The 22,010-nt window shown below is 39.4% G+C and overlaps 2 protein-coding genes across 2 annotated transcripts; one reads left to right on the top strand and one right to left on the bottom strand.

Moving 5' to 3' along the window:
• Positions 1 to 9,679: 9,679 nt before the first annotated feature.
• On the bottom strand, positions 9,680 to 11,427 carry LOC114174657 (alkane hydroxylase MAH1-like). Its single transcript, XM_028059484.1, has one exon. It carries the CDS (start codon positions 11,411 to 11,413, stop codon positions 9,884 to 9,886), a length of 1,530 nt encoding a protein of 509 aa, XP_027915285.1. The 5' UTR covers positions 11,414 to 11,427; the 3' UTR covers positions 9,680 to 9,883.
• Positions 11,428 to 15,544: 4,117 nt separating this feature from the next.
• LOC114173609 lies at positions 15,545 to 16,930 on the top strand. Its single transcript, XM_028058097.1, has 2 exons — positions 15,545 to 16,013; positions 16,836 to 16,930. The coding sequence occupies exons 1-2, from the start codon at positions 15,545 to 15,547 to the stop codon at positions 16,928 to 16,930; spliced, it is 564 nt and encodes a 187-aa protein (XP_027913898.1).
• Positions 16,931 to 22,010: the final 5,080 nt, after the last annotated feature.

Below are 22,010 nucleotides of genomic sequence, written 5' to 3'. Positions count from 1 at the left end.
CAGTCATCATTTGTAAACCTTTGTAAGGCTTTGCGTGAATAGACAATTTTTATCCCAATGTGTCAGATGAAAATAACGTCTGTATATTTATAGTTGTGTGCCCGTGGGATTATACTCATAATAGTTTTGTATTAAATAACCATCATTGTTGCTCCTTGTGAAAAAAGAAGAGAAAACTAGTATCTCTAACCTTTGAATATCATATTTTGTTCAAGTAGGAAGAGGGATAGTGAAAGATCCTATTGTCCATCAAGAGGTACTGGCATGAGTAGTAGGTCATCATAAAGTTATGGCTGGTGAATGTGGATTCAATGAGAAGGAATTGACATGTTGTAATTTATAGATTGAGTTGTGATTATTTTGTTGTATAAATTAAAATGAAGTATTAATTTTTGCAAATATTTTGATTGTTAGGCTCGATTGCGTACTTTTTCTTACACAAAGTGGATTGCCCAAATGAATGGGTTAATCTTGGATAGCCATCGTGAAAGGATTCAAGGTACACCATTCAACTGGTGTTTGCACATGCAACAACCATTACAGATATGTAACCCTCTTTTGCTTGAGTTATTGAAGCGTTGGCTACCTGCTAAGGAATCATTGCGTGTCATGCAACAACCAATCCCGTTTACTTGTGCTGACATTTGCATGTCTTTAGGATTGGCGGTTGTTGGGTTAGATGTAGATTTTGATAAAACTGTTTGTGGGGTAGTGGGTGGACTCCTGGAAGACAAAATAGTAACTGTTGAAATTGTTATTGAAATCATTCAGAGTTTGGTAGATAGTGTTTTTGATCAAGTTGGTAACGTTTGTCGTTTGTACATATTTGTTTGTTTTACTGTGCTTTACTTTCCTAGGAATTCAAAAACTATTAGTAATATACCTTGTAGTGTTTTAGATGATATAGATGGGCTGTCAAATTACAATTAGGGTAAGGTAGTTCATAGTTATTTAGTTAAAAGTTTAAGTCGCGGATTTTTGGCACTCGGGCAGACAGAGCTTTGCCTAAGTGCTTCAGCACCAGTTTTGCAGGTACACTATACTTCATTTAATAATTATTTTTGATTTGTACAATGTTTAAAATGTAATAATGCAGAATGTTGTTTTATGTAGATTTGGATTGTAGAAAGACTTTCATTGTGTGGGCCAAATTTTAAGTTAATTTTTCCAAGAATATTGGCATGGCCGGATGTTCACTTCAAGTCAAGACACATTGAGAAGCTGTTCCAAGAGAGCGAAGTATTTTTTCTTTATAACCATTTACTATTGATAACAATGTTTTGTCTTCTGTAACAATAATTTGTTTGTTTTGGTTTTGATTTTAGATATGTGGGGAATGAAGGCTGAGAGAAGAAGATAAGCAAACTAATATGATTCGTGAAGCATTGCAACTTGGTGACAAAGCAAACTTCGAAAAATCGCATTTGGATGTAAAGTTGGTTTCAACAAAAGATTTGCTAAAGAGGTTGAGAAACCATAGAAGACGGCTACGGATGATGAAGGACAAAATAAGTGTAATGCGCGAAGAGATATCTTCTCGATGTCATGGTGGAGATGATAAAGGTGGGCAAGATGTGGAGGGAAAAGAAGGTGATGAGGTTGAGGTGGAGGTTGGACCTCGTGAGCATGATGATGAACTTTGTACTAACGGTGCAGATGTCGTTCAAAGAATGAATGCTGATGACGTCGGGAAAGGCTTTGATATGAACCGTGCATCCCATGGAGGCATTTCTGGTGAAGTTGACCGCTTCAAGCCATAGTTCCCTATGTTCCACAACAGCCAATAATGACTCAATTTAAAATTGATTACATGAAGTTTTATAGGAGTATAACAGTTTTTGGTGTACCAAACAGGTATTAGTAATATTTTTGTTGATTACAGTTATGATGTGGTTATATAAAAAGTTTTATGTTATTAACAAACTGTAATTGTAGGGTGGTTTGCAACATCAATGAGCAGATATTGGATACCAATGAGTGTTGGGGTTTTGGTCCTGGAGAGAAGGTGGACAATATGGTAAGAAGCGTGTTTAGAACATTTGAATTGGTCAATTATATGTCACGATTAATTATACATAATATTTTGTAGGTTGTTCTATTTGGTGGGATCACAATGATGTACTTTGAACGACGTCGATATGGTCATGTGAAGAGAATACAATTCAATCCTCTATATACAGTAAAAAGAATGTTTGTTTATGAATTATTTTGTTTGACCTTACTTATAATTAGTTGATGTCTGTTATTAATGTAGACCCATGTGTTGACTGACTCACGGAGGATGAAGGTTAAGAGACGGCAATTGACATTGAAAGATTACCTTGCCTACTTTTGTTCAGGACTGATCCTGTTAGAGGACATTTTGACTGCTGATTTTGTGAGATTATTTATTTATTATGTTGTATTTTTTGTCCTCAATAGTTGTAAGGTAATTGATTATAGTCATATTGTGTTGCAGTTGTTTGCCCCAATTGTGCATAACAATCATTGGTGGTGTTACGTCGTAAATTTTCAAAAGAAGAAGCTGTATGTGCTGGATTCGATAGGCCACTCGAACAAAAATCGTTAAAGAATAGACAACACAGTTGTAAGATTTAAATTTTTTGATATTGGTTATATATAGGTTGTAATTTATTAGTAGTTGGTTAACTTAATGTGTCCTTATTATTTTTACACTGTAGGCTCATAATTTGGAATTATTTTTTGGGATGTTGATGAATTGTTCACAAGATGACCGCCCAAAATTTGAAGTTCACTGCGACATAACTCTCATTCAAACGAACTTGTGAGTTTTACGTTTCTTGTTTAGTTGCACTGTAGTTTGGTGATAAAGTGTGTTTATTTATTTTATTGTGGTCGTGTTTAGATATGATTGTGGCATTATTGTTCTTCAAATGATGGAGTTGTGGGATGGTCATAAGAAGTTTGATGGCAATACCATGCCTAATTACACCAATGTAAGTAGTAGTTAGTTGATGAAGTCTGTTTTTTTTATTTTCTGTTCAAGTTTGATGTATTTGCATTAAGATATTTGTGATTTGTTTGGCAGGAACAACTTCAACACATCAGACATCAATACATTTGGCATTGGATTCTAGATGTTGACAATATCCACAGGCATGAAGTCCTCCAATACTACGACGCGCTTTTATAAAAGAAAGTTGTTGTTGAAGTTCTATGGTCATATTGTAATGCAATTCCAAGAACAATATTGTGGATTCAAAAGGAATGGGTGGTCTAAAATTACAATGACCTTTTCTTATATTTTTTTGGTAGCCCATTCAGTTGTTGTACATATTTCGTTGAAAATTTCTAAAAAATAGAGTCCAAGTTTGTTGATTTATATTTGTATAGTTTTTTTTTTTAAACATTGAGGTGTAGTGTAGACAATGTGTGTAATTGAAGGCATATTGTGTAGTTGAATGCATAGTGTAAGTGACTATTTATTTATAGTGGGATGACCACAAACACCCTCGTGAGTCCATTTATATGGTTCAGGTTGCTATAATTGTACAGTGTGTAATGTGTGAATGACAATTGAATGTGAGATGAAAACAGCAAGTTCAAATGTTTACAAGAGATTGAACTGCAAATAGGAATACCCACCATTGGTGCCCACATATAAGTGGTTTAGTCCCCAGTTAATGTATCTTTTCATTTATTTCCAAGTGGGTAATGAACAAACCAACCACTTAAATGAATGAAGGTTTGATGAGGGAAAGGCCTTTGTTAGTGAGTAGACATGTCAAAGTGAGCCAACCCAGCTCACACGGGTTGGCTCACCACGGGTCGGGTCAAAATACTAGTGAGCCCAACCCGGCTCACTTTAAGGTGAGCCAAATTTTTTGTAACCCGGCTCAACCCACCACGGGTTGGTGGGTTAAGTGGGTTGGCTCACTAACCCACCTACAAAATTGATTTTTTTTTTCAAGTATTGAAATATTTCTAGTAATCATAACAATATTTCCAATCAAATTTGATAAAAGCAAAGATGTCATTTTCTCCAGAGAACCATAGGATTTACAGCTTGGACTGCCATATACACACAAACAAGCACTTTAAACTAACTAACTAAACATGTTTAAAAGTTGCTATTCATTTAGCCTCCAAATATTTCTTGGCCTGCATATGCAACACCATAACAGAGTGAATCCAATGCTACAATGACCTGCATAGATAATGAAAGGGTTGATTCAGATCACCTTGAATCAGATCACATCACTTATACACGTATACTCCAACTCAAAAGCATACAATTTTACATATACTTAAAACAACAACAACATAATAATGCTTAATATTCTGTTTAAATTACAATAGTAGAATAATACTAAAAACTATGACAACAAAAAAATAATTCAACAATTGAATTCAGCAGTAGAAAAAGGTGATGCTATACTATGTTGAATATTCTAGAGCTCCACCATGCTCAAAAGTCAGCATTGTCAACTATTTATTAAGGTTTTCATAAAAAAAATAAAATTATATCCAATAACTATATATACTTTTTAATCACGTGCATGAAACTGTACAGTAGTGACGCTTTGTTTAATTTTTCCAAAAGCCACTCACGTAGATACATGATAGGGTCGTTTAATTGGTTTGGATTTTTCTTCCTTATGAAATATTCTAACAAGGAAAGTTAAACGACAAAGATTTAACCAATTACTAACACAATTTATGAAAAATAAACATAAGCAACCAATAGATTTTCGTGCTGCAAATTGAATCAACTGTCGTTGGCATGATTTGAAATGTTTGAATTTTGGAGATTGATTTTAAATCTGCCACTGAGATTGATGTGCAATTAATACTTCCCAATAGGCAAATGATTAATTGGTATGCATGAAATGGACTAATTCAGTATATGCAACATGTGGTAAGGTAGAAACTAATGCAGAAATGCTTCAACAATGGCCCCTGGACATATGCAGAATTCAGTATTTGTACAGAAACAATCACAGAGTCATGTTAACCTCAAATCAAATTACTCCTCAAATTCAGTATTTGTACGAACCAGAAAGATATGCTAACCTCAAATTACTCCACATGAGGTACATTGGAGTCATGGATTGAAAAGTCTAGAACAATTTCCTCCTCTTTTTGACAATCTTCATTATCTTCATCTTGAAAATTAAAAACAGAATATTAACAAATGATATAAGCTATTAGAATAAGAAGTATGATGTAAAAGGATTGAAAAGTAATATAAATTAAATTACCAATATTTTCAAATCCATGCAACCAATTTTGAGTTAAAATTAGAGCTTGAACATTGTCAGGAAGAAGATTAGATCGATACTTGTTAAGCACTTTACCACCAATGCTAAATGCAGATTCACTAGCAACATTTGTTATTGGAATACTTAACACCTCACATGCTAGTCTACATAGATTTGGATAGCGTTCTTGTCGATCCTTCCAATAGCTCAGAACATCTAACTTTGGAAAATACTTTGGCTCAAGTGGTGTTCCAGTTAGATATAGATCCAACTCAGACTTGCCAGTTACATTCACATTTTGGCTTACGTAATTGATATATTCCTATAAAAATATAATGCAAACATAAAAGTTGTTTAAAATAAAGATAAGACAACAATAAATAACAAAATTAGTTAGGAATAATGACTAACTTACATTATATGGATCAATCTCTTGGTCTTCTTCCATATTCAAATGTTCTTCTGTTGAACATGTGACTTGAGAACTTGATGCATTGGATGAATTTGACCTCACACTCACATATTCTTCAAAAAGTTTGTACATCTTTCCTTTTATATGATTAAGCTTTTCATCACAAGTGGAAGGATCAAGCTTTGAATAATAGAATCGGAGTGCTTCAAGTTTCATCCGTGGGTCAAGAATCATGGCAACTAAAAGAATGATACTATATTCACTCCAATACTTGTCAAATTTATCCATCATCCTTTTTGCCATGTCTTTCATTAAAGGATTGTCACTTCTTAGAGTATCCCTTAACAACCACTCAATTTTCCATACTTGCATAAAATATTCATTAGAGGTTGGATATGATGTCCCTGAAATCAAATTGGTTATCTTATAAAATGGCCTTAAAAATTAACACATCCTTTCAGCTCTTTTCCACTCATCATTTGTTGGACAATGTTTAAAGTTTCTATCACGTATAGTGAAACTTCCAAAAGCTCGACGATACTTAAGACCACTTTCAAGCATCAGAAAAGTAGAATTCCATCTAGTAGGTACATCTAACCTTAAGCCCACTTTAGTATCAATATCCCTCACTTGAACAACACATTCAGTAAATGCTATTTTTCTTGCCTCTGACCCTTTCACATATTTAATGCTTTCTCTAATTTTGTGCAAAGCAACTTCAGCCACTTTTAAACCCTCTTGAACTATCAGATTTAAGATATGAGCACAACACCTCACATGAAAAAATTCACCCTCACACAATAAGCTATTTTGTAAGCTTAATTGTTCACCCAAAATTTGTTGCATACGATCATTGGCAGTAGCATTGTCTAAAGTTATAGAAAAAAATTTCCTATCAATTCCCCAATCAGTCAAACATTCAAACACTTTATTTGCTAAATCATGACCCGTATGCGGAGGTTCCATTTTACAGAAGGCAAGAATTTTACTATTCAATTTCCAGTTGTCATCAACAAAATGGGCTGTCAAACAAATGTACCCTTCTTGAGTACAAGCAGTCCAACAATCTGAAGTCAAACAAATTCGATTATGACAATGATGCATTTCATGTTTCAATTTCGCTTTCATCTCAAGATGGAATTTCCATAGATCAGAAACAGTTGTATTCCTACTCACATGCTTCACATCAGGATTCAAATATGAAAGCAATTCTGTAATCCATTTGTACTCAACAAACTTAAATGGCAAACCATGTTTTACAATTGCCATCGTCATAATCTCTCTAACATGCTTGTGATCAAGTTCCTTACCCCTTAACTTTCCCATATGATCAATTATCATCCCCCCTACATCTTTATATTTTGGGGTAACATTGCACTTTTTCAAATGACGCAATAGTGTTGAAGTACCTATTTTAGTGCCACCAATTACATATTCTTGCCCACATGCATTACATTTGGCCTTCACTTTACCATCTTTCACTCCAACTTTAGTAAAATATTTCCAAACTTCAGAGGTAGATGTCTTAGCCTTCTTACTTTCTTTTTGAACCTCATTATCTTCATTATTAACAGAAGGTGGCTCTTGCTCATTAGCTTTTTCATTATTTATATAACCATCAACATTAAGATTCACATTAACACTCTAATGAATAGTTTCAGATTCCATGTTGCACATTAATTTGTGTAAAAATAAAAGTGAAAAACTTACTGAAAAGAATAATCAACACATAAACAAATCTGCCCAAAGCATGTGCGCACATACAAGAGAGAGTTTATAGAGCATACCTTAACAGAACAGTTATATCTTTATACAGAGCAAGGACGAACTCCACATTGATGGGTATTCAATCGCAACTTCACCTAAGTCAAGAAAACAAATGCACAGATGAAAAGTTTCATTTGAGATGTAAACAGAGAAAGAAAGAAACATGAAAATGACGTCGCAGTACCGAGTGAGAGTGGCTAAGCAGATGAGCAGTAGGAGTAGAAGAACCGTCGGCTCGACCACCACCGAACGGCCGACACCAACGTCGACCACCACCGCCAAAGAACGACCGACGACCACCACCTCTATGCACCACCGTGACGGACAGGAGTTAGAGGGAAGGGAAATGCGAGTGGGTCGAAATTGAAAATAAGAAGAGGATTAGGTTAGGGATTGCGTTTTTTCTCGACTCGACCACCACCGAACGGCCGGCACCAACGTCGACCACCGCCGCCAAAGAACGACCGACGACCACCACCTCTATGCACCACCGTGACGGACACCAGTGAGAGGGAAGGGAATTGAGTCTGTGTGGGTCGAAAATTAAAATGAGAAGAGAACTAGGTTGGGGATTGCGGCTCGGCCACCACGGAACGGCCAGCACCAACGTCGACCACCGCTGCCAAAGAACGATCGACGACCACCACCTGTGGCACCACCGCGACGGACACCAGTGAGAGGGAAGGGAACTGCATCTGCGTGGGTCAAAAATGAAAATGAGAAAGAAGTTAGGGATTGCGTTGCATTTTTCTGATTCTGAATGAAATATTAATTTTATTAAATTACATTTTTTTAATAAAGGTGGGTTGGTGGGTCAGCTCACCATAACCCGGCTTGAACCCACATAGCCCGCGGGTTAAGTGAGCTCAACCCGTTTTGACCCATTATCGCAAAATTTTTTTTTTCCCAACCCGACCCGGCTCGAACCCGTGGTGAGCCGGGTTGGCTCACGGGTTCCGGCTCACATTGACATCTCTATTAGTGAGTGAATGAATGATCATTGATCGAAAAAGGAAATTTAATGAAAGTTTTGACAATCCAAATGCAGTAATCATAAAGTTGAACTCTATTCCCCACATAATTTCACGTAACTCCCCGCTTTTGTTACAGTTGTTAAGTTTGGCTCTTGTGAGGTTACACTCCCATAAAAGTAATTGAATTGGGATTGGATAATTGAAAGGAATATTTGTCTGAGTGAACCAAATAGGAATGATGTATTTACTAAATTTAAATTAAGTTTATTGGCTTCTTCTGCAGCTTTTTTAAAAAAACTTTGCATGAACTCCCCACATATATATGCATAACTCCCCAGATGTGCATGAGATGTTTTTAACCTATTGTGCAGTTAGAAAAAGCAGACAGTTCGGTGTGTTAATTGATGGATTGGACTTCGTTATTGATTTACATAATGATGAATGCTCGAAAAAGGAGATTTAAACAAAGTTTTATAAAATCTGCAAGCAATAATCATAAAGTTGAACCCTACTCCCCACATAGGTTGACGTAACTCTCCGCTTTTGTTACAGGTTTTAATTTTGGCTCTGTAAGGCTACACTCCCACCAAATTAATTGAATTGGGATTGGATAATGGAAAGGAATATTTGTTTGAGTGAATCAAATAGGAATGATGTATTTAATAAATTTAAATTAATTTTATTGGCTTTTTTCTATAGCTTTTTTAAAAAAGTTTGGCTTAACTCCCCACATATATTTGCATTACTCCCCAGATGTGCGTGAGATGTTTTTAACCTATTATGGAGTTAAAAAAAGTAGACAATTCAGTGAATGTAGTGTTAATTGGTGGATTGGACTTCGTGATTGAGTTACATAATGATGAATGCTCGAAAAACGAGATTTAAACAAAGTTTTATACAATCTGCAAGCAGTAATCATGAAGTTCAACTCTACTCCCCACAGTGGTGTTGATTCCTTATATGATTTGAGCTTAGACTAGTACAATATTAATATAGTTCTTATATGGAAAGTCTTCCTGGTAAGGATTCTAAGTAAGCGTATATCGTTAAGAAAAACTTAATGGTGGTATGAGAATGGTGCTCGTTATGTTTATGTTAGAGGAAGAGTATACCAATGTGAAAGACTCATATTTGAGGAGGAGATTGTTGGCTTCCAAGTACGAATCTTAAGTCTCACATTAAATAGAAATGATTAAGCAACATATAAACTAAAAAACTCATAAACTCGTTTCGTTAATGTTTAAAGTTAATGATGATATCGATCCCTTATTTGATTTGGGCTCAAATCTTAGTATCTCCTCGAACAATATTTCCTCTATAAACCCAACACACTTATACTAATTAATCAGTATAAGAGAATAAACCCACTGGCTGATATTTCTCTTTATTATAATACTGGACAACCACAACATTATTTAGCCATCACAAACAAAGTAGAAACTGAGACCGAAAGTAGGTCGTAAGACATAAAATATAAATATCATCTGCCATTATTGAAATGATTTCTATCAAGTGCATCTCTTAGTAACCATAACCTTCAAGCCTTGTTCAATGGTAAGCACCACAGAGACTCTTGGTGTTATAGGATGACCATCCACCACCTTCATTTGAAACCTCCAGAGTATAGCAACCGCAAGCATCTTCATTTCAGTGAAAGTAATGTCTTTACCCAAACAACTTCTAGGGCCTGCATTGAAAGCTATGAACTTGTGAGATGGAACGTGTATAATGTCTCCACTCTCTGAAATCCACCTCTCAGGCTTAAATTCCATGCAATCATGTCCCCATATTTGTTCCATTCTTCCCATTGCATACAAAGAGTACAAAATCATGGTATTTGGACTAACATGGTGTCCACTAGGAAGTGTATCAGATTTGATTGCACACTTATGATCATAGGGCACAGTAGGAAAAAGCCTCAGTGCTTCACATATAGCTCCATGGAGATAAACTAACTTTCCAAACTCTTCCACACCAGAAGCAATCCAAGATCCATCTTGGTCTATGCAATTATCTTTGATCTCTTCAAGAATTTTAGCTTCCACATGTGGATGAGTTGAAACAAGCCAAAAGAACCAACTGAGACTTGCACTGATTGTGCCACTTCCAGCAGAGACAAAGGTAAATGCAGTGTCTCTAAGATACTTGTTATCCATTATTCTCCCCTTTTGAGCTCCTTCTTCCATTAGCACTCCCAACAAGTCATGATCAGATTCGTGGACTTCTTTGGTGCTATTGCATCTGTTTTTCTCTTCACGCTTGGCTGCAACGCATTCATACAAGAACTTATCAAAAATTTCTTTGGCCTCGGTGTGCTTCTTCTCTTGACCAATCTGGAGCCACTCCTGCAACTTCCACAAAAATCTCGGTGTGATGTGCCTGTGAAATAATGACTCCTCGATCACAACCGAAGCTCTCTCATAAGCAGGTTGAGAAAGCTTAGTGTTCTTGTTTGGAAGAGAGTGAGGATCATAACCAAGAAAACAAGAGCAGGCAATGTCAAATGTGAACCTCCGAAGGGCAAATTGTAAGTCTACCTCAGTTCCAACCTCGGATGTATGATCAAGAAATGGAATTAGGTCATTCTCTAGCTTCTTCTGAATGGTTTTCCGAAGGAAGATCTTAAGGTTTTGCCTTTGAAACAGTGAATGAAGTATTGACCTCTCTTGTTTCCATGCATGGAGATTATCAGAATTAATAATCCCTCCTCCAAAAAACTCAAAAATTTCACCGAAATTGGACCCTTTCCCATAGTTGCTAAAGTTCTTGGTTGTGATGTGGTGCACGTTCATTGGATCGGCGGTGAGAATAAAGTTCATGTTTGTGAACCAAGGTCCTTCGAACATCAGAGTACCTCCATAATGTTTCAAAACCAAGATTGCGTAATCGTGAATGTTGGACAAATTTAGGAGAAGATCATGTAGCATGCCAATGATTGGCAATTTTGTAAAGGGCATATTTCTCTTATGTCTCCTACTTATCTGGTAGAATATGAAGGAGAGAATAATGGGTACAAATACTCCAATATACAACAACATTATCGTATATTGAAGGTTGAAGAAACTGTGTTTGAATATGATTGATGACAGAGTTTGTGGAGATATTTATAGATTCGATCTAATGGGCAAGTTTATTACAAAAGATACAAGAGCTTCACAAATTTATCGGATGAGGGTTTTATCAAATGTCAAATCAATTATTAATTCAGAATGGTTTGGGGGGAATTTGGTAATGATCATGGGAGAATTCTTTTGAAAATGACACTCTAATTATGATATTTTTTTATTCAATATAAAAAGTATACGATGAATGTTTGAATAGAAAACAGTTAATATTGAAAATGATCACCAATTCCAAGAGCATTTCAATATTTTTCTCCCTCCTCATGAAGCAAGCAAGGATTAATCATTCGTCATCTGGTATTCAACTTTGTCTTCCACTTTTTTTTTCCCCATTTAATGTAATAACTTTTCTTATATTTTAAATGTTATTATCGAATTTGAGCTTTTTTTATAAATTCTTGATGGAGTTTTATCTTTATTACGAACTAATATTAAATTAATGCTTACATACGTGTTGATATCTCTTTGTGTGTATTTTTCATATTAGTAAATATATATTGTATTAAAAGGTATTTAAATATATATTATATAAAAAGAGATTTATAAAATAATAATAATATTTTTAAGTTTATAATTAAATTTTAAATAAAATTAACATAAAAGATTATTCATAAGCTTAGAAAGTGAATATATATGTATTAATATAAAGAGCAGATTTTGTAAAAATACAAAAGATATAATATATGAAAAAATATAGGGTAAACTTTCTCAAAATATAAAAGATAGATTATGCAAAAATACGTAAAATATATTCGTTATAAATACAAATGAGTGTATGGATATATTGATTTAATGTATGTTGTTAGACTCATATAATTACTCTATCAATAATATAAATTTAAATTTTTGACGAAAATTTTGATCAATAATATAATTTGAATTATATAAAAACATTAATCTCAAATATTATTTCTTGTATAGTATAAACTTTTTCTCAGAATTAACTAATATTTCACTATTCTTTTAATTTGAATGTTGATTAATTTATTCATTTAAGTCTTATTTATAAAAATAATTTAAATTATAAAAAAATATTTATTTCAACTTTTCTTTGTTTTATATTTTATATTTTTTAATTATTGAAAATTAATTAATTCATTTAAATTTTTTGATAAAAAAAATTAATTATAAGAAAATATTTATGTCATTTTTTTATACTATAAGATTTTTTCCAGTATTAATTATTAATACTTTATTATTTTTATAAATTTTTATGTTAATTAATAAATTCGTTCTTTTAAATTTTGTTGATGAAAATAAATTTTATTATAGAAATAATTTATTCTAGATTTTTCTTTTATAGTATAAGATTTTTCAATATTAATATTTTATTACTTTTTTAATTTTAGTATTAATTAATTAATTCGTTCATTTAAATTGATTGGTAAAAATAATTTTAATTATTAAAACATATTTATTCCAAATTTTCTTTCGTTTATAACATCATATTTTTATTACTATTAATTACTAATTATTAATATTTTATTATTTAGTTAAGTATCTAACTCATTCATTTAAATTTTTTCGATAAAAATAATTTTAATTTCAAAAAAATAGTTATTCCATTTTCTTTTTGTAACAATAGTTTTATTTTTATTAATTATTAATTACTAATATTTTATTATTCTGATATTTCTTTCTTTATGATATAAAATTTTTCAGTATGAATTATTAGTATTGTAAGGTTCCCTTTTTATTTTCTGCCCTAAAAGTTAGTGGGTTGCCCTTGTAAGTGGGCCTAAGATCGGCCCAACAGATAAAGTCTTAGGGTCTGCCCTAAACCCTTCACTTCTTGGCATTTCAGAAAATCGTTATCCTTGCATTAGAGTCGCAGCCGTCTTCTACCTCTGCTAGGGTTCCGACGTTCTTCCGATTCACGTTCCATCTTGGCCATTGTTCTGCTCACGTAAGTACTCTTTCACCTTATCGCCTCTGTCTAGTGTAGTTTCGTAGTCACAGTGGGAAACTCTATAATGATTCGTTTAACTTGCTGTTCCAGTTTGCGAGTCGGGTTCTAGAGCTGCTGTGCTCCTTGTTTCAGTGTAGAAGTCCCGTGCAAACCCATTTCCAGGTAAGGGAAGCTAGGACCCTTCGGTTTGTTTGGTACGAGTTTGCTATTTTATGTGGTTGGTGATCTCCTTGTGTTTGCCTGTTGATATGGATGTATGATACGGTGGGATTGTTGCTTGTGGTACGTATTTGCGTCTGTTGCAGGTGAAAACAGTGGCGGGCACTGATAAACTCGCCCAAGCGAGCTAGTCTCGCCTAGGCGAGATTAACAGAGGCTCGCCTAAGCCTTTTTCTCCACGAATGGTCGCCCAGGCGACCCATTATGGCTTTGAGCGAGCAGGCAACTCGCCCAGGCGAGAGGGATCTCGCCTAAGCGAGATCCCGCGTTGCTCATGCTCCTGTTCTTGTGCCCTCGCCTAGGTAGAGAGGGGGGCTCGCCTGAGCGAGACCCCTCAGCCTGAGCGAGGTGTTGGGCGAGACAATGCTGTGATTGGATGTCTGTTTGTTCCTGAATGATCTGTTTTGGTTGAGTATGATTGTATGATGAATGATATGTATATAATGGAGAATGAGGTATGTTTGGCATGATTCATGAATTGGGTATGACGGGTTGGGTATGATATTGGCATGTGAAATGAATGAGTGGTTTGGAACTAAAGGAACACGTGATTGATATGAGATGAGGACCTAGATTCATGGGGTGGTGATGATCAGAGGTATGGATTCGAAATATGATGCGTATGAGGAATTAATCTCAGGGGTTGGTATGGAAATGTAAATATGATTTTATGTTCTTTTATTGTTGAGCTATGAATGTTGGTCCGTGTCAGCGTATAAATTGTTTGGGGTCTCTAGGTGAGACCTCCGATGTCGCGCTTCAGTGGTCGGGACGTAATTCATGGCCCCTGTTAGTGGGTGTCCATGGTGGTGCCCCATCTGTATAACTAGGTAAGTATTCAAGTTAAGGTTGCATCCTGACACTCTAAGGATCCAGTCTCACTTAGAGCAGACTGACTCCTGTGGTGAGAGTAGCAAGAGACCTGAAATTCATTAAGGGCTAACCTTGTGGTGAGGGAGATTTGATTCATCGTAACACTGGTAACACATAGCTCGGAGATGAGCAACTCAGGGTCGAGCAGGGGTATCCACCACAAGTGCAAGCATCCGCTGAATCCGACTAAGTTATACGTATCCGGATGAGTCGAGTCGTAGTTTATTGAATGAAGAGTCATGACATGCTTGGTTGTTATATGGATATGGGATGATGATACTGTATTTGACTGTATGGTGAAAATGTGTTGGCTCTAGCTTACCCTATTTGTTGTATGATTGTCTTGTATGTGGTACTTCTTTCTTGCGATGATCATCAATTCGATTGATGGGAGCAGATGGGCGAGGTTCTCGTGGCCAACAAGGGAATGGTGATTCTGCTGCTTAGCCATCTGGCTGGAGTTCTCTTCATATTTTCTTTAGGGCTAAGGCCCATGTATCGTTTCATGTGTTTCTACTTTACGCTCTTTGTTAGGTTGGTTTTCCGTTTTCCTTTGGCATTGTGGTGTGCCCAGTTTTTTTTGTAGGGGTTGTGTTTAAAACCCTAGGACTACGCTACATTGATTATCTCTGTGTGACGTTTCCTTTAATTTTACGCATTAAATTAAATGGGGCGTTACATTTATGGTATCAGAGCGGTCATTCCTTAGGTATGTGGACTTGGGTTATCCACTTAGTTTTCTCTGTGTGTCTCTGAGTGTTTAGTTAAAATTCTTGTCTTTATCAAGCCTAACCAAGTGATTTTCTGTGTGCTAGTGGACTATGGCACCTCCTCACCGAGCTTCTCAATCGTCCCAGGGGGACGCACCCGATATCGCCAGAGCCATAGAGGCGATGGTAGCAGCTATGGCACTACAGAGTGCTGCGATGATGCAGCAGCATGAGACATCCATGCAGCGACAGGCGGCGTCGCTTGAGCAGCAACAAGCAATGATGCAGCAGATGGAGGCTGCGAGAGTAGCTGCTGAGGATGCTCATCGGCAGCACATGGAGGCCCTCCGCCAGCTGGAGGAGAACAAAGCGGCTGCCCCTGTGTTGGGCCCTGAACCACGACCTGCAGTCAAGGAGTGGAGCCTAGAGAATTTTCTGAAGCACCACCCGGCGAAGTTTGACGGGAAGACTAGTCCTGACGCCGCAGACCAATGGCTGAAGGACCTGGAGTGCATTTATGATGCGAAGAACAGGTTGGCGTTCTTCGTGTACATGCTCACAGGAGAGGCAGAGCATTGGTGGAGTAGTACTAGATCCATCCTGGAGGAGAGAGATGAGCCAGTGACATGGGAGGTTTTCAGGGAGAGATTCCTCTTAGAGTACTTCCTAGAGAGCATCCGGTACGCCAAGGAGGTGGAGTTCCTCCAGTTGACCCAGGGAAGGAAGACAGTGATGGAGTATGCTGAGAGGTTCAAACACCTCATCCGTTTCTACACCCTGCCACTCGATGAGGAGTGGCGATGCCGTAAGTTCGAGAACGGTCTTCACGGTGATATCCGCTTGATGGTGGCTCCCTTGTCCATCAAGGATTTTGCCGCTCTGGTAGAGAAGGCCAGGGTGATGGAGAAGATGAAGCGCGAGGTGGAAGGCCAGCGCCCACAGCAGCCACAGCCGCCTCAGAGGATCGGTAGACCATATGGGTCCAAGCCCAGGCATGAGGAGCGGAGGAGACCGTATGATAGGCCCCACCATCAGCCTCAGGGGTCTAGGAGCTTTTCTCCTCAGTAGGGCCGAGTTCGGTGTTATACATGTGGAGGACCCCACCCGAGGTACGCGTGTCCACGTGTGGAGGGTTACCGTAGATGTAACAACTGTGGCAAGGAAGGCCACTTTGGGAAAGACTGTCCCAACCTTGCCAGGGCAGCGACACGCCCTCCAGTTCAGACACCCCATCAACATCAGGGGAGGGACAGAGGCAACAGGCCTCAGGCGACGGGCAGAGTCTATGCCATGACCGGAGCTGAGGCTGCAGGTTCAAGTAACCTTGTTATGGGTTATTATGTGATTTCTGGGATGAGATGTTGTGTGTTGTATGATTCTGGAGCGACACACTCTTTTGTGTCATATGCATGTGTGGAACGGTTGGGTCTGCCGGTGCGCGAGCTGCAGTGTGAGCTTGCGGTGTCTACTCCAGCATCGGGTTTGGTCAGGACGTCATCCTTGTGTGCTAGGCTTCCAGTAGATGTAGAGGGACGCAGGTACAGGGTGAACTTAATATGTCTACCTCTACAGGAGTTGGAGGTGATCTTAGGGATGGATTGGCTATCTGCCAATCGCATTCTGATAGATTGTCGAGAGAAGAAGCTACTTTTTCCCGACGTAGTGGAGCCTGAGTTGGTGTCTTCTCAGCGTGTTATGAAGGAACTACATGACGACGCGTAGTGCTACATGATCTTCACATATATGGAGGTGGAGAGAGGAGAGGCAACGTCAGTGATATCGGTTGTCCAGGATTTTGGGGATGTATTCCCGGAGGAGGTACCAGGATTGCCTCCCAGTAGAGAAGTGGAGTTCTCTATCGATCTAGTGCCGGGGACAGGCCCAGTATCGATGGCTCCCTACCGCATGGCTCCGGCAGAGTTAGTTGAACTCAAGAAACAGATAGATGAGCTAATGGAGAAATAGTTCATCCGACCCAACACTTCGCCTTGGGGAGCACCAGTGTTGCTGGTTAAGAAGAAAGATGGGAGTTCACGTCTGTGTGTGGACTACAGGCAACTAAACAAGATGACCATCAAGAACATGTATCCGCTTCCGAGGATTGATGACTTGATGGATCAGTTGCATGGGTCGTCAGTGTTCTTAAAGATAGATCTGCGATCAGGATACCACCAGATTTTAGTGAAGGCTGATGATGTGCAGAAGACGGCATTCAGGTCCAGGTATGGCCACTATGAGTATGTGGTTATGCCGTTTGGTGTGACCAACGCTCCGGCGGTGTTCATGGACTACATGAACAGGATCTTCCGACCTTTCCTAGATAAGTTTGTCGTAGTCTTCATAGACGACATCCTTATCTATTCCCGGACTCTGGAGGAGCATGCAGAACACCTGAGGTTGGTGCTTGGTGTTTTGAGAGAGAAGCAGCTGTATGCCAAGTTGTCCAAGTGTGAGTTCTGGATGGATGAGGTTCAGTTTTTGGGGCATGTGATATCCGCCCAAGGGATTGCAGTGGACCCGACAAAGGTCGAGGCAGTAGTAAAGTGGGAAAGCCCTAAGTCGGCCACAGAGATTAGGAGCTTTGTGGGGTTAGCAGGCTACTATAGGAGATTCATATAGGGATTCTCTAAGATAGTAGCACCTCTGACTTTGCTTACCCGGATGGACCAACCTTTCACTTGGACGGACAAGTGTGAGGAGAGCTTTCAGGAACTAAAAAGGAGATTGACGAGTGCTCCTATATTGGTAATTCTGGATGTGGGGAAACCGTTTGAAGTCTTCTGCGACGCGTCTCATCTCGGGTTGGGTTGTGTCTTGATGCAAGAAAAGAAGACAGTGGCATATGCTTCGAGACAGCTTAAGGTACATGAGCGTAACTATCCCACTCATGACTTGGAGCTGAAAGCTATAGTTTTTACCTTGAAAATCTAGAGGCACTATCTTTATGGTGCTCAGTTCCGAGTGTTCAGCGATCATAAGAGCCTCAAGTACTTGTTTGACCAGAAGGAGCTTAACATGAGGCAGAGGAGGTGGATGGAGTTCCTGAAGGACTATGACTTTGAGCTCCTATATCACCCAGGAAAGGCGAATGTAGTGGCAGACGCCTTGAGTAGGAAGACAGTGCACACTGCACACCTTATGATTAAGGAGGTGGAACTACTAGAGAAATTCAGAGACATGAGGCTACAAGTGGAGTTGGGGTCCGAGTCCATTAGGTGTAGTACCCTTACTATATCTAGTGACTTCTTGGACTCGATCAGAGAGAGGCAGTTGTTGGATGCCGGTCTGAACAGGGTTAGGGAACAGCTTGGATCAGAGGAAGCCAGAGACTTTGCCGTGAGTGATGATGACATACTAAGGTTTCGAGGCAGAGTATGTATACCTGATGATGTTGAGGTGAGAAAGTTGATCCTTGAGGAAGGACACAAGAGTCGTCTTAGCTTGCATCCTGGCATGACTAAGATGTACCAGGATCTCAAGGAAAACTTTTAGTGGCAGGGAATGAAGAAGGATGTGGCACAGTTTGTATTAGCCTGTCTGACTTGTCAGAAGGCGAAGGTGGAGCACCAGAGACTTAGGGGAATCCTACAGCCTTTGGAGATACCAGTGTGGAAATGGGATAGCATCTCCATGGATTTTGTGACACATCTACCACGGACTTTTAGAGGACATGACACCATCTGGGTGATAGTGGATCGGTTGACCAAGAGTGCTCACTTCTTGGCGATGAACTTGAGGATGTCCATGGCCAAGTTGGCTCAGCTGTACATTAAAGAGATAGTGAGACTTCATGGGGTGCCTTCAAGCATAGTTTCCGACAGAGACCCGCGGTTCACATCTCGGTTCTGGCAGATGTTACAGGGTGCTATGGGTAGCAAACTCACCATGAGTTCAGCTTACCACCCTTAGACCGATGGTCAGTCTGAGAGGACGATCCAGTCATTAGAGGATTTTTTGAGGACATGTATACTGAACCACTTGAGAGTTTGGGATGAGGTACTGCCTTTGATTGAGTTTACCTACAACAACAGTTTTCATGCGAGCATTGGCATGGCGCCATACGAGGCTCTTTATGGCAGGAGGTGTAGGACTCCTCTTTGTTGGTATCAGGATGGAGAAGCGGTGTTGGTCGGACCAGAGTTGTTAGAGCAGACCACCGAGAAGGTGAGGATGGTGAGGGATAGGATGCTGGCTTCTCAGAGCAGGCAGAAGGCCTATGCTGATCGTAGGAGGAGGCCTTTAGAGTTTGCAGCGGGGGATCATGTATTCTTGAGGGTGACCCGAACCACGGGCGTGGGGAGGGCTCTCCGATCAAGGAAGCTTTCGCCCAAATTCCTTGGTCCCTATCAGATCACGAGGAGGATTGGACCAGTGGCTTATGAGCTTTACCCCCGCAGTTGGCGAACCTTCATCCAGTGTTTCATGTGTCGCAACTGAGGAAGTATGTATTCGATCCGGCCTACGTGTTGGAAGCTGAGGATATACAGATCAGGGAAGATCTCACGGTGGAAGTACCACCTATCGCTCTTGAGGATAGCAAGGTTGAGGAACGTCGTGGAAAGACCGTCAGTCTTGTTAAAGTCATATGGGATCGGAGAACAGGTGACTCAACTTGGGAATTAGAGGAGGACATGAGAAAATCACATCCACATCTGTTTACCTGGTGAGTCCTTATTTTCGAGGTCGAAAATTTTCTTGTTGGGGAGAATGTAAGGCCCCCTTTTCATTTTTTGCCCTAAAAGTTAGTGGGCTGCCCTTGTAAGTGGGCCTAAGATCGGCCCAACAGATAAAGTCTTAGGGTCTGCCCTAAACCCTTCACTTCTTGGCATTTCAGAAAATCGTTATCCTTGCATTAGAGCCGTAGCTGTCTTCTACCTCTGTTAGGGTTCTGACGTTCTTTCGATTCACGTTCCATCTTGGCCATTGTTCTGCTCACGTAAGTACTCTTTCACCTTATCGCCTTTGTCTAGTGTAGTTCCGTAGTCACAGTCGGAAACTCTATAATGACTCGTTTAACTAGCTATTCTAGTTTGCGAGTCGGGTTATAGAGCTGTTGTGCTCCTTGTTTCAGTGTAGAAGTCCCGTGCAAACCCATTTCCAGGTAAGGGAAGCTAGGACCCTTCGGTTTGTTTGGTACGAGTTTGCTATTTTATATGGTTGGTGATCTCCTTGTGTTTGCCTATTTATATGGATGTATGATACGGTGGGATTGTTGCTTGTGGTACGTATTTACGTCTGTTGCAGGTGAAAACAGTGGCGGGCACTGATAAACACGCCCAAGCGAGCTAGTCTCGCCTAGGCGAGATTAACAGAGGCTCGCCTAAGCCTTTTTCTCCACGAATGGTCGCCTAGGCGACCCACTGTGGCTTTGAGCGAGCACGCAACTCGGCCAGGCAAGAGGGATCTCGCCTAAGCGAGATCCCGCGTTGCTCATGCTCCTGTTCTTGTGCCCTCGCCTAGGCAGAGGGGGGGGCTCGCCTGAGCGAGACCCCTCAGCCTGAGCGAGGTGCTGGGCGAGACAGTGCTGTGATTGGATGTCTGTTTGTTCCTGAATGATCTGTTTTGGTTAAGTATGATTGTATGATGAGTGATATGTATATAATGGAGCATGAGGTATGTTTGGCATGATTCATGAATTGGGTATGACGGGTTAGGTATGATATAGACATGTGAAATGAATGAGTGGTTTGGAACTAAAGGAACACGTGATTGATATGAGATGAGGCCCTAGATTCATGGGGTGGTGATGATCAGAGGTATGGATTCGAAATATGATGCGTATGAGGAATTAATCTCAGGGGTTGGTATGGAAATGTAAATATGATTTTATGTTCTTTTATTGCTGAGCTATGAATGTTGGTCCGTGTCAACGTATAAATTCCTTGGGGTCTCTAGGTGAGACCTCCAATGTCGCGCTTCAGTGGTCGGGACGTAATTCCATGGCCCCTGTTAGTGGGTATCCATAGTGGTGCCCCATCTGTATAACTAGGTAAGTATTCAAGTTAAGGTTGCATCCTGACACTCTAAGGATCCAGTTAGTCTCACTTAGAGCAGACTGACTCCTGTGGTGAGAGTAGCAAGAGACCTGAAATTCATTAAGGGCTAACCTTGTGACACATAGCTCGGAGATGAGCAACTCAGGGTCGAGCAGGGTTATCCACCACAAGTGCAAGCATCCGCTGAATCCGACTAAGTTATACGTATCCGGATGAGTCGAGTCGAGTCGTAGTTTATTGAATGAAGAGTCATGACATGCTTGGTTGTTATATGGATATGGGATGATGATACTGTATTTGACTGTATGGTGAAAATGTGTTGGCTCTAGCTTACCCTATTTGTTGTATGATTGTCTTGTATGTGGTACTTCTTTCTTGCGATGATCATCAATTCGATTGATGGGAGCAAATGGGCGAGGTTCTCGTGGCCAACAAGGGAATGGTGATTCTGCTGCTTAGCCATCTGGCTGGAGTTCTCTTCATATTTTCTTTAGGGCTAAGGCCCATGTATCGTTTCATGTGTTTCTACTTTACGCTCTTTGTTAGGTTGGTTTTCCGTTTTCCTTTGGCATTGTGGTGTGCCCGGTTCTTTTTGTAGGGGTTGTGTTTAAAACCCCAGGACTACGCTACATTGATTATCTCTGTGTGACGTTTAGGGATGTCAAAAAAATCCGTATCCTCGGGTATCTGCGGATAAAACCCGCAACAGATAAGAAATGGATATTAAAAATGGATACCCGCTACCTGTGGGTATGAGTATTTTTGATATCCGCATGTTAATGGGGCGGGTACGGGTATCATAGTAT

This window comes from Vigna unguiculata, chromosome 2, assembly GCF_004118075.2.
Source record: "Vigna unguiculata cultivar IT97K-499-35 chromosome 2, ASM411807v1, whole genome shotgun sequence".
NCBI lineage: Eukaryota > Viridiplantae > Streptophyta > Magnoliopsida > Fabales > Fabaceae > Vigna > Vigna unguiculata.
Note: the sequence above shows the minus strand (reverse complement) of the source record. Positions and strands in the feature narration are given on the sequence as shown.

Excerpts from the sequence above, each read along its gene's own strand:
- LOC114174657 (XM_028059484.1), bottom strand. The coding sequence starts at position 11,413 with ATGTTGTTGTATATTGGAGTATTTGTACCCATTATTCTCTCCTTCATA.
- LOC114173609 (XM_028058097.1), top strand. The coding sequence starts at position 15,545 with ATGGAGGCCCTCCGCCAGCTGGAGGAGAACAAAGCGGCTGCCCCTGTG. Across the intron at positions 16,014-16,835 it reads CGATGAGGAGTGGCGATGCC|ATTGTCGAGAGAAGAAGCTA; the intron begins GTAAGTTCGAGA and ends GCATTCTGATAG.